Source organism: Macaca nemestrina, chromosome 15 (assembly GCF_043159975.1).
Source record: "Macaca nemestrina isolate mMacNem1 chromosome 15, mMacNem.hap1, whole genome shotgun sequence".
Lineage (NCBI taxonomy): Eukaryota > Metazoa > Chordata > Mammalia > Primates > Cercopithecidae > Macaca > Macaca nemestrina.
The window spans coordinates 22,140,928-22,153,559 of record NC_092139.1 but is presented as its reverse complement, the minus strand read 5'-3'; the positions used below and the strand labels follow the sequence as shown (position 1 = coordinate 22,153,559).

The 12,632-nt window shown below is 42.4% G+C and overlaps 1 protein-coding gene across 17 annotated transcripts in view; it reads right to left on the bottom strand.

The window, feature by feature from the left end:
* The window catches only part of LOC105496374 (protein tyrosine phosphatase receptor type T), a 1,121,698-nt gene that overhangs the window by 591,780 nt on the left and 517,286 nt on the right, over positions 1–12,632 (bottom strand). For all 17 annotated transcript variants that reach the window (XR_011613330.1, XM_071079282.1, XM_071079290.1 and 14 more), the window contains exon 7: positions 11,741–12,034. Coding sequence is in view for 16 of the 17 variants with exons in the window: in XM_071079282.1 (XP_070935383.1) it covers positions 11,741–12,034 (294 nt within the window). In the remaining variant the exon portion in view is untranslated. The remainder of the gene's footprint in view (positions 1–11,740; positions 12,035–12,632) is intronic.

Genomic DNA, 12,632 nt, shown 5'->3' with positions numbered 1-12,632 from the left:
AATCTTTTTATTTTTGTAAAGATGCGGTTTTGCTATGTTGCCCAGGCTGGTCTTGAACTCCTGGGCTCAAGTAATCCTTCTGCCCTGGCCTCCCAAAATGTCGTATAAATTTTAAAAGTCAGTTTTGCTATATACTGTATTCATTTCTGGGCTTTAATTATTATAGATTTTATAAATGTTGACATTTCACAGAGAAATCCCCCAATCACTTTTTCTAAGTGCTCTTGACTTCTTTCTCCTGTATTTTCTTTCAGATCAACTTTTAAAACACTTTAAGTTTCAGAATGAATCCCATTAAGATCTTGATTAGAACTGTATTAAATCCATCAATTAATTTGGGGAGGATTGCTATCTTCACAATATTAAATTTGCTCATCCAACAACATGACATACGGCTGTTTGTTCAGGTCTTGTTTTCTCATCCTCAATAAAATTTTGTAGGTGTTTGTATTTTCATATACATGCTGCACATTTCTTAGTTTACACTTAAGTATTTATACCGTAATTACATTTGAGAATAGGATACATTTTATTATATTTTTATAATGGTTATTACTGGCATATGGCTATTGACTTTTGTTTATTTGCTTTGTGTCTGACCATAGCATTGAAATCTTTTAGTAGTTCCAATAGCTTGTTTTTTTAGTTAAGTTTATTCTCTTAGGCATTGAGGCTATAAGAACATTTTCTTCTGGAAATAAGAAAGTGTCTTTCCATTTCTAGCTTACTAAGAATTCTGATCAGTAATGAAGGCTGAATTTTTGTAAATCACTTCTTAGCCTCTGTTGAGAGGATAAGATGATTTTTATTGTTTGGCCTACTAATATGAGGCATTACACCAATAGTTTTTCTAATATTCAACATTTTTCATCAACACATTCCTGAAAAACACCCAACTGGGCCATGAGAGCATTATGCGTTGATAATGTTCTGGATTTCAGGAGACAGAGCTTTGTAGCTGTGCAGTTAAGGGTTTAATTTTTGGCTGGGCCATTTGAGCAAGTGTGTGGCCTTGGGCAAGTCACCTACCTCTCAGACAGTGAGTGCAGGAATTATACCTACCTCACAAGGTTGCTGCAAGAATTACAAGTAAAATATTCAAAACAAGCTCAACACTATAGGCCTTGCATGTAGTAGATACTCCTCAAATTGGCAGCCACTGTTTTCATCACTATAATCACACATTTTCTTTACATTGTCATCTCAAGTGTGGCACAGCTATAAGAGTGATTGAACTCTCATTTTAATATATTTGGGGTGCTATTTTTTAAAAATCCAGTGAGCCTAATAAACAAACACCGTTAGCTTTTACTATCTTTAATGCTTCTCTGTGACTCACTTTTTCTTCAAATTTCAACCCTCAAATTTAGAAGAAATTGAGGGACTACTTGTTGACTTACAATTGTAACTGAATACAGATTTAGTTGCTTGCGGAGTTCAAGTAACAAGAACAAGATCTGGTAGAAAGAAAGTGACTTTATTCCAGAGCTAGCTGAAGGGCAGTGGTGCAGGCTCCTGCCTCAGGGTGCCACTTTGCTTCTGGGCAGAAAGCAGGGGCTTTTAAAGGAAGGCTTAGAGTGAAGGGCACAAAGGGGAGAGGGTGAGGAAGCACAGGGTCTATGTGACTTTTCAGATTTCTTATCTATCCGGAGGTCTTGCTAGTGCCATCATGGGCAGAGCGAGGTTGTAAATGGAGGCAATCTCCTTTTGGGAGAGAATTCTGGATGTGCCTGGTTTGCTTCAAGATTCAGTCTCGGGAACTTCTAAGTAAACACATAGTTAGACAGGCTTGCTGTGTTGGAAGTGTCTGGTAGAGAAAAGGTAAAGATTATAATTTCATTCCTAAAGAGCTAAGTAGGTGGTGGGGGAAAAGAAAAAAGGCTAAAAAATTCATTTTTTTCCTTTTAAAAATGGGGTGCTCAGTTACACTATTGCACTTCATCTTCTAGGAGGCCCTGGCTCCCTAAGGAGCATGGAGTGGCAGAAAAATCTAAAAGTGCAACTGGATGCCTAATAGGGCTTTTCCTGTTGCTTTGGAATTTTATCTAAGAGTACAAAACCAATAAGCATACAAAATAAATACTGCCACCTTCTACAGAGAAGAGCTGAGGGACTTCCAGCTATTTCTTCCAGAGAACTAAGGTTCCCAAGCAGACTCTCACTCTTCCCTCCAGCGCTACAGTCAGCTCATACAATAATGAGACTTTACGGGTTAGAGGAAGAGAGTCTCTGAAATTATGAATTGTAGGTTTAAAGAGAGAGAGCTTTATGCTTTCTTTGCCTCTTTCTTAAGCCAAGGGAGAGGGACTCCAATGTAGCCAACAGTAGACATCATGTGACAGTGGGAGGGGAGAGAGGGTCTGCAAGAAGAGGAGATGAACATCTTTTGCCCTCACAGGTGCTTGTCCATCTGCAGATAATTCTTATGGTGTCTCAATCAGAGGCTCCATAACCAAGTATGATCAGAGCAGGTTTTCTCCCTTCTTTAGTTTTCATCTCTCTTCCGTGGTCCTACACCCCAGGGGAAGAAGAGAGTGCCGCAGCAGCAAAACAAGTTGGGTAGGTGATGCAAGGACTGCCAGAACCCCTTCTACGCATCTTTCTGAGGAAGTGCTGGTCATAATCCATCTTCTGTGGCTGCCTTCAATCTAGGTTCACCTGCACTGCACGAGCGACTATGCCCCTTCGAGCATGGTGTGGCGTACATGGAAGTGCCCTCCTTCCCTAGATCCTCATGGTCTTGAAAATTTCTCCATTGGTCTTTAGAATCCATTAACTCTATGGCTTTGATTCTGGATGGGATAGCGATTCAATTTTCATTTCTCTTGGCTACTCTTTCCATGTTCCCCGAAGATTTATGGATCATCTCTCACCAGAATTACAGCAGAGCAGAGATAGAGGTTAGATGTCTGTGTTCATACTATGCTCCTGCCCAGAAGGATGTCCCATTTTACTTCTAATTCAGAACCCTAAGAGTTAGGCCAGGTTATACTCCTCCCATTTTATAAATGGTGCAGCCAAGACATAGAGAAATGAAGAAGAAGAAAAACTCACGAGACTAGTTAACTGACGCTGTTCTATTTTCTGGACCTTCAATTACCTCTTTTTATAATTCTCTGCCTCTACTCTGTCCTAGAACTGCATGTTGCCCTTAAAGACCCTCGCCTGTGGGACCCACTGGCTTCTCAGAGAACACAGAGACCACCTGAGGCTGCTTATTGCAGAGTCTGGACTCACTTCCAATCCCTTTTTGCTCTGGGCTTGAAAGGCCTCATTCTTACAAGCCTTGGCCTCCTCAAAGAGAGAAGGATCTGCATAACATGGTTCTCCCTCTCACCTGGGACTAGAGACGGTTGTAAAAAGGTCAATTCCCATCCCCCTTACCCCATGCCCTGTCATGAAGTACCATCACAGCTACACGTCGAGGACTCCATGGCATGCACACAGCCACGTATGTCCTGTCTTCCCAGCAGTGATCAGAGCTTGTTGCTAAACCACTACTGTCTAAGAAAGTACAGAGAGTAGCAACTAGAAAAATCCTTCTTAAAACAGGGTCCATCATGCCACAGTGAAGGAAATTAGGTTCTGACATCTTTTTCCCAGGCCTAAGATTTATTTCTAAATAACGTTTATTAAAGGGCCCCTATGTTCCTGGTTCTCTGCAAGGCATATAACTTATCTCACTGAAGCTTTCCAACAAAATCGCACATTATAATATCCCTTAGATGGAAGAAAATAAATTGAGTCACAGAGAGATGGTGTAACACATCCCGGTCACCCAGCTAGCAAGTGCCCAGCTTGAAATAAAAACTAGATTATTTTTGGCTCTAAAGCCTCTATCCTTTTCATTCTATTCTAATGACTACTCTCACTTCATTGAGCCCAGCAATTTGAATTTATCTTTTTTATCCCCCTGGAGAAAAGAGAGAGGTAGACACATATCACTGCAAGTAGAAATCCATAAATATGTAAATAAAATAGAACCTGCAATCAACCCTCAGGTGGAGGGAACAGAGAACCCTCCAAATCAACAACATATGTGGTGTCCCTGACTGTACAAAGCCACTTTTCACTTGGAGAGCTGGGACTCTGCAAGACCACAATGAAGTGGGTTCCCAGGCAAGGGGCCTTTGATTTACACACAAGGGGATGGGCTAAGATTACATGACTTGCTGGATTGTCGATTTGTGATTCTGTAACTATAATCGGAGTGGCCTGGGGTCTGCTTCAAGCAAAGTTTGGGGGGATAAAAGAACCAGTTTCTGGGGATTAATTGAGACAAATGTGAGTGGCTGAAGACCTGTTTTTGAGATGAGGAAGAATATGTCTCTTGGGAGGACAATTTACAAGTGGGTGTTTCAAGGAGGCCTATTTGAGGGTGACAGTGAGGAAGAGCTTCTATCTAATGCTAGATGATAGTCTTAAGATACCAACAAGCTGGTACCCAAGCCATTGAAAGTGGTACCTGCAGGAGAGGTAAACAGCCAAGTTGGACCCATGTGGTGTCCATATCTCTTGTCATCTCACCTGCTTTCTCCAGTTACTGACCTCGGCATCCACTGCCCTTTGTTCTCACTGTGGACTCCAGATAGTTAATGCTAGCAACCTGCCTACTGCCCCTACTCTTCTAAACCTAATGGACACTCTATGTGTAATCCATCCAGAGTTGTATGATAACCAAGCCAACACTGGGTAAAGGATAACAGTCACCATCCAAGATCTCCAGCAGGGAAATGGTCTGCCATGGAAGAGTGCAAACTTCCCATCAGAGGCAGCATTCAAGGTGAGGCTGGGTGGGCAACACACAGCTCTTCTAAGACCCAACTTCTATCACAGAATGTCTGCTGTTGGGGATGTGCCAGAGGAAAGCACACAGTGCTCTAGACAAGAGAGTCTCTGAGAGCCCAGACCACAGCATGGACTCTGAAATGGGATTTCCCAGGAGTTGGTGAACAACAAAAGAATATGGTCCACCTTCGAGATGCCAATTAGTTCTGAGAAGTGGACAAGTAAGACTTCCTATTTTGATATAATTATTCATAATCACAGTATCCATAACAATAGCAGCAACCAATAACGGTTTGGTTCACTATAGGCAGCTAAAGAACATTTTGAGTTTTTGAAGCACTTTGATATACATGATCGCATTTGCTGTCAGACCTATATCTCACAAAAGATGGTGAATGATTAAACTAAGTAAAACAAAACGATAAATAAAAATATAAAAAATGGAGTATCTCAACAGAACAGCACAAAGACAGAGAATTAAATTGCTTTCATCAGTACTAAGAAGTGCCTTTGTGCCTGTAATCCCAGCTACTGAGGAGGCTGAGGCAGGAGAATGGTGTGAACCTGGGAGGAGGAGCTTGCAGTGAGCCAAGACCGCGCCACTGCACTCCAGCCTGGGCAACAGAGCGAGACTCTGTCTCAAAAAAAAAAAAAAAAAAAAAAAAAGTCCCTTTGATCCTAACGTCCAAGTGAAATCAGGAAGTCCACATGGAAGAAGCAGTTATCTGCTCATCTCTCCTAAGCTCCAGATTTATATATTCCCATCACCTGCTATGCATCCTGACCTCCAACACAACAGATTCAGACCTGAGCTCATTCCCTTTTGTGTTTTTCAGCTCAGAAAACTGTTCCATCACTGTGATGGTTAATAATGAGTGTCAACTTGATTGGATTGAAGGATGCAAAGTATTGTTCCTGGGTATGTCTGCGAGGGTGTTGCCAAAGAAGATTAACATTTGAGTCAGTGGACTGGGAAAGGCAGACCCACCCTCAATCTGGGTCAACACAATCTAACCAGCTGCCAGCGTGGCCAGAATAAAAGCAGGCAGAACGTGGAAAGACTAGACTGGCTTAGTCTACTGGCCTACATCTTTCTCTCATATTGGATGCTTCCTGTCCTTGTACATCGGACTCTAAGTTCTTCAGCTTTGGGACTCAGACTGGCTTCCTTTCTCCTCAGTTTGTAGACAGCCTAGACCTCACCTTGTGATCGTGTGAGTCAATACTCCTTAATAAACTTGCCTTTATATATATATATATCTGTCCTATTAGTTCTGTCCCTATAGAGAATCCTGACTAATACAACCACTCATCTCTCAGTCATCTAAACCAGAAGCATGGGAGTATCAGCTTTGACTCCCTTCTCCCAACCCCACATACCTCGATTCCTATCTGATCATTTGTCCAGGTTCTGGTTTATCTGGCTGGGAGTCTTGCTCTGAACTCCAGCCTACTGGGCTGGGATGCTGCACTACAGGCAAACTCTTGACAATCTCCTCCTTAACCCTTAAGGAGGAGGTATCCTTCAGGTTAAGGAAAGGATACCCTTCCCTTAGTAACCCAGAATTTTCATAATCAATGACCTCTCAGAACTGGCAGAGCCAGAATGCATCCCCACCTGTCTTAGCTGAATTGCCTCTCTAGCATCTTCTGTGCTACACCCAAGCTCGTAGCTTACTGCTGCCAAGTCTCTGCCTGCTACTAGCACGTCCTTACTAAGTCAACCTCTGCCACCAGTGCCTAGCACAGAATTTGGCACAAAGAAAAGACCAAGTAAATGTTTGATAGAATGGAGTGAAACTTTTGTGTAGTAGTTATTTATTCTCAGCTGATCTCCATAGTCACCAACCTCCCTACTACCCGGTGCCACCCTCAAGAGGACACCTGTAAGCAGAGGAGGTCCCCAGGGCTGAAGACTCCATCAGATCCTGTGATGAAGAGTTTATTTGGCCAAGAGATCTAGCATTTAACTGATTGGTGACCTTGGTCCAACAATTCGGAGTCTGTTTTCCTCCCATCTACATCTCAGAGCTGCTGCAAAGACCAAGCTATGGAATAAACATCCTTCCAAAGAGCCATGTTGGCTTGTCACTGTATATGTTAGTCTAAAGTTTGGGTATGAAATAACATCACTCAGCGAGCTCCTTACAGCAGATTTCTAGGCTCAACCCCAGAACTTCTGATGTAGTAGGTTGGGGGACAGATCTGAGAATGTGCATTTCTAACAAGTTCCCAGGGGAATACTTGTCTTAATTCATTTGGGTTGCAGTAACGGAATACCATAGACTGGGTAGCTTTTAAACAACAGAAATTTACCTTTTATAGTTCTGGGGGCTGGAAAGTCCAATAGCAAGGTGCCAGCAGATTAAGCGTCTAGTGAGGGTCCATTTCCTGGATCCTCACATGGTGGAAGACATGAAGGAGCTCTCTGGGGCCTCTTTTATAAGGGCATTGGTCTCTTTCATCAGTGTTCTGCCCTGATGACATAATCAGCACCCACATGTGCCACCTCCTAATATCATCATTTCGAGGATTAGAATTTCAACATACGAATTTTAAAGGAACATACATATTCAGTCTATAACAATACTGATGCTGCTGGTCCAGGGACCATACTTTGAGAACCACTGCCCTAGATGATTCTGAGACCATTACTCTTTCCATGCTGATGCTGTCTTTCCTACATGAAGCATGCTATTTCAATGCTTGCCTTTATGTTTTACCTTTTTTGCTGTTTTGTTGGAATCTTAACCCAGCCTCTAAATTCCTCTGGGCAAAAATTATACCTTCCACTCTACATACTCTCTCACTTTCTGTTTTGTAAAATAATAAGTACATTTCCAGCGTGATTAATAATAGAATAGGAAAAGGAGGAAAATCTCAGACTATCAATGCCAATAAACAACACCTACAAATAGGTATCAGCCCTGGAATTCTCTTAAAAATTAATTACCGGGCAAAAAACATTCCACCATCAGTGGTGATATGGGAAGGAAGATTATCTTCTTGATGACACATTTTGTAAAATGTGGATTATTCAAGGTTTTAGCTGTAACTTAAACACCAACGTTTTTTAAAAATAAAATACCACAATTGCACTTCAACTCATAATTTTTATACTGATAGCCAGACTATTGTGTTTTCAACAAGTAAAATCCATTACACAGTCATGGCAACAGTTTGCAATAGACTGTAAATTTTTATTGAGATGATCATCTTGCGATTGAATTTCAAAATGTATTATATGATCATCAGCAAATAAGTCCACGGGGGCTGCTAAAGTACTTTGAATATCATTTATAAAGATCAAAAACCCTGGAAACTCTTACATTTACCCTGTGGAAAGAGAGAAGTCTCATCAGTAGGATCAAATCAATTATTTTTATGGATGAATATTGCATTGCAAAGCTGAGATAAGGTATTACCCAGTTTAATAACATATCATTATATCCTTTGAAAGTAGTAAGTTTCATAATCAGGTTTCAATGAGGAATTTTACCAAAGGCCTGTTTTGAAAATAATCAAGAAAATGGCATCTCTGTTCAGCATAGTGGTTGAATAACCTTACAAGGAATATTTTTTTTTTTTTTTTTTTTTTTTTTTTTGAGACGGAGTCTCGCTGTGTCGCCCGGGCTGGAGTGCAGTGGCCGGATCTCAGCTCACTGCAAGCTCCGCCTCCGGGGTTTACGCCATTCTCCTGCCTCATCCTCCCGAGTAGCTGGGACTACAGGCGCCCGCCATCTCGCCCGGCTAGGTTTTTGTATTTTTTAGTAGAGACGGGGTTTCACCGTGTTAGCCAGGATGGTCTCGATCTCCTGACCTCGTGATCCACCCGTCTCGGCCTCCCAAAGTGCTGGGATTACAGGCTTGAGCCACCGCGCCCGGCCCAAGGAATATTTTCAAGCAACGAAAATACCTGGGTTACATACTACCACAATACATCACTGAGATGCTTAAGAACAGTTACAGCCAATTCCACTATAACTCTTGCTTTGAAAATGCAAATTTGTTCCAACATAATTAATATATGAAAGGGCAATTTGAGAGTAACACGAATTCCGCATTTGCTTATGTGTGATTTTGTATGTGAGAAACATGAGTGAAGAAGAACCCTGCACCCAGCAGAACTGAGCCACCTAGGAACACAAGCACACACACAGTTCCAACCCTTACCTGCCCCCTCAGCTCACTACCTGTGTTCTGAGCTACACCTTTTCCCCCAGTTTCAGACAGCTTTCCTTCCACCACTTCACAGTCACTCACAGGCTGTAACCTCCCTGAGGCCCACTTCCACAGCAAACTTCAGGTCTTTTTCAAGGTAACACACCATCTGTGTTGAGTATCCTTTATCCAAAATGCTTGGGACCAGAAGTGTTTCAGATTTCAGATTTTCTTGAATTTCAGAATATTTGCCTACACCTACTAAGATATCTTGGGGATGGGACCCAAGTCCAAACACAAAATTCATTTATGTTTTATATATATATCATAGGCAATCTTATATAATATTTTAAATGATGTTGTACATGAACCGAGTTTGTGTACATCGAACCGTCAGAAAGCAGAGATGTAACTGTCTTAGCCACTTATGTGGACAGTTCTGTGCTTGTCTGTCATCACCATAATTCCTGACTTTGAATGTATATGCTATTGATAAGAAATCATCTTCTTATGCTTATTCACACATAAGTGCTTAACAGTAAAAAAGAATAAGGGATATATCATTAATACCATAAAAAATTTATGTGTTCAGGTTAACTGAGCAGCACAGTAGCCTCAGCAGATACCTGGATCAGCTGTTGAATGCCAGCAACAAACATCCTGGCTTTCAGTCCTCTCCCTGTGATGTTGTGCTTTGATGAAGAGTTCGTACACCCTGCATTTTATTGTGTTAGATGAGAACAAACATCAGAAGCAGGTGAGGAACCAGGAAGTGGATCCTCTAGGGAGAAAGAGGCATTCTGCTCGATGGCTTTTAAAAATGTTTCCTCCAGAGTCATCTGCCTCGTTAACAAGGATTTTTGTCTTAGATGTCTCTGATTTTATAAATTGACAAGGTTTCCTGTTCTGCTATGAATGCATACTGCTCCAGTCCTTCAATAAGCTCATCACCAATGCTTGCCGTGTCATCTACAGGCACTTTTTCTGCAGTGTTAACAGTGTCATGTTCATTTGTTGTATCGTGTTGGCACTCAGTAAGTTTCAAATTTTGGAGCATTTTGGATTTCCGAGGTTCAGGTTAGGAATACTCCACCTGGATGGATGCACTTCTTGGCCATTTCACATGCATAAAATTGTGCCGCAAGTTTTACTAGATTCCCCTCTTTTTTGATGTGTCACTAGGGAAGTATGGCCCTCCAGCCCCATTTTTTCCATAATCCCTGTGGTTTTTATTTCATAACTTGATATACTGTGGTGATTTTTAAGGACCTATATATCAGGTTATGGCAGAACTGTATGCACTTTCCCTTGCTGTTTGTTCCATGGTTCCTGTACTGATGGTTCCTTTCCCTCCACCCAGATGCCCCCAGTGACTCCTTTTTGTTTTCTGAAACCCATGCTGCCTGCTTTCCTGAACCACACCCGCTTCCACTAGAACATCCCCAGCTGTATATACAATGCTCTCTCTGTCTCTCTCTCTCTCTCTTTATTCATCATGATGTGGCCAAAAATCAAAGGCTGAGAATCAGAAAATCTAAGTGTAATTGATGACCGTGCCACTGGCCATTCTATGACTTTAGACAAAGAGTTTTAAAGCACTGAGTCTCTTTTCCTTTGTGTATACATGAAATGTAAGTTCGTACAGCAAAAGGTTACTTGGAGTGAAAAAAAGATATAAATAAGGTAATTTGCAACAAATAAACTGCAAGTTCTTTTAATTTCTTGAGTTGCATCCAGAGCCAGACCATCTCAGATACAGTGAGACACACATTGTTAGCCAATAGCCCCTGATTAGAAATGCAGTAGAAGCCAGGAGATCTGGGACACAGTTGGATCCAGAGAATCTCTCCTCTTAGACACAATCTCCGCCAGCAAACTCTTACATGGCATCCAGAAATATCAGAGAGACAGGTGTAGTCAGCAGCCCACAGAGATAGAGTGGAATCCAGAGGACCCTCAGAGGAATAGTCCCAACCCAGACTCTTAGGTAGGGATAGGAGCCTCCAGGGGCTACAGAGGCAGGAAGCTCTTAGGGATTAAGGCAGTTCCAGAAACAATTCAGAGATACGGTGAGAGCCAGGAGGCATTTAAGACATGGTTGGCAACAGAAGCCCCTCGGAGACAACTCTAGAATTAGGAACCATCAAGAAAATTGTCAAAACCAAGAGTCACAGGCCCAGCTCAGGGAGCCTCAGGAACAATGTTAGAATTAGAAACACATTAAAGATACAACCAAAACCAGAAGACCGCAAGGACATAGTCTAAATGAAGCCTTCAGGGTGCATAGTCAGAGCCAGGAGCCCTCAGAGACACAACCAGAGCCAGAAGCCCTCAGAGAAACAGAGCCAAGAACCCTCAGAGAAACACGGCCAGGGCCCTCAGAGACACAAAACCAAGAGCCCTCAAAGACATTCTTAGCATTAGAAAGCCTCAGACATATAAATGGCACCAGCAGTTCTGGGAGACACAGAGCCAGTGTGTCTCATCAGAAACACTATTAGATCCAGGAACCTCCCATGACCCAGCTAAAGTCAGGAGGTTCTCAGAATCACGGTCAGAACTAGAAAGCCCCCAGAAATGCAACCACAGCCAGCAGGTCCTCTTAAAACAAAACAAAAAAAAAAAAAAAAAAAAAAGCCAAAACCTTGATCCTTTTTTATCCACAATAGGAAGCACATTCACATTCAAAGAAAATTAGGAATTATTTGTCACAGGAAGGTAAGAGGAAGGCCAGTCTTGGCAACAGCACGGCCTCTCATAATGGAGCCTGGAAAAAAAAAAAAAATCTTACCTGCACACTTGGTCCTGGTGGTGAGGGGAGGCCCTGGCGGTCCGGTACCCCCCTCACCTGGTCGTGTGAGGAGCACTCGGATCTCATACTCAACGTCGGGGTCCAGATGCCACAGCTTGTAGTTGGGAGAGTCGACTATGTGGGTCTCCGCCCAGGTGCCTGTGGTGGTGCGATATTCCACTTCCTTCAGGATGATGGGGCCATCCCCGATGATGGAGTTGGCATTTGGCTTGATCCACAGGTATGTGGCCCCCACAGCCAGCAGCTCTGGGGGAGCAATGGGCGTGGGAGGCTCTGTAAGACAAGCAATCAGCAAAGGACTGTCAGACTCAAATGATTTACAGAGCAGACTCCGAGCACATGATGACAAGGCATAGAATTCACAACATAGCCACAAAAAATTGTCAGAAAACCCTTTGGATTTTATTTTATTTTATTATTTTAATTTTATTTTTTTGAGATGGAGTCTTGCTCTGTCATTCAGACTGGAGTGCAATGGGGCCATCTCAGCTCACTGCAACCTCTGCCTCCCTGATTCAAGCAATTCTCATGCCTCAGCCTCCCAAGTAGCTGGGATTATAGGCGCCTGCCACCACAGCTGGTTAATTTTTGTATTTTTAGTGCACATGGGGTTTTACCATGTTGGCCAGGCTGGGTCTTAAACTCCTGACTTCAGGTGATTCACTCACCTCAGCCTCCCAAAGTGCTGGGATTACAGGCATGAGCCACCACGCCCGGCCTGAAAACCCTTTTTAAATCCCATTCATGCCCTACTTTAAGGGTTTGCATTAAGTACCTGAATCAGTATTTCTTCAGTAGCTATATTCAACACCTACCTTATCTCCTTTATTTAAAGGCACGAAAGAAAGAAGGCCATGTGAGGAAATGGTTT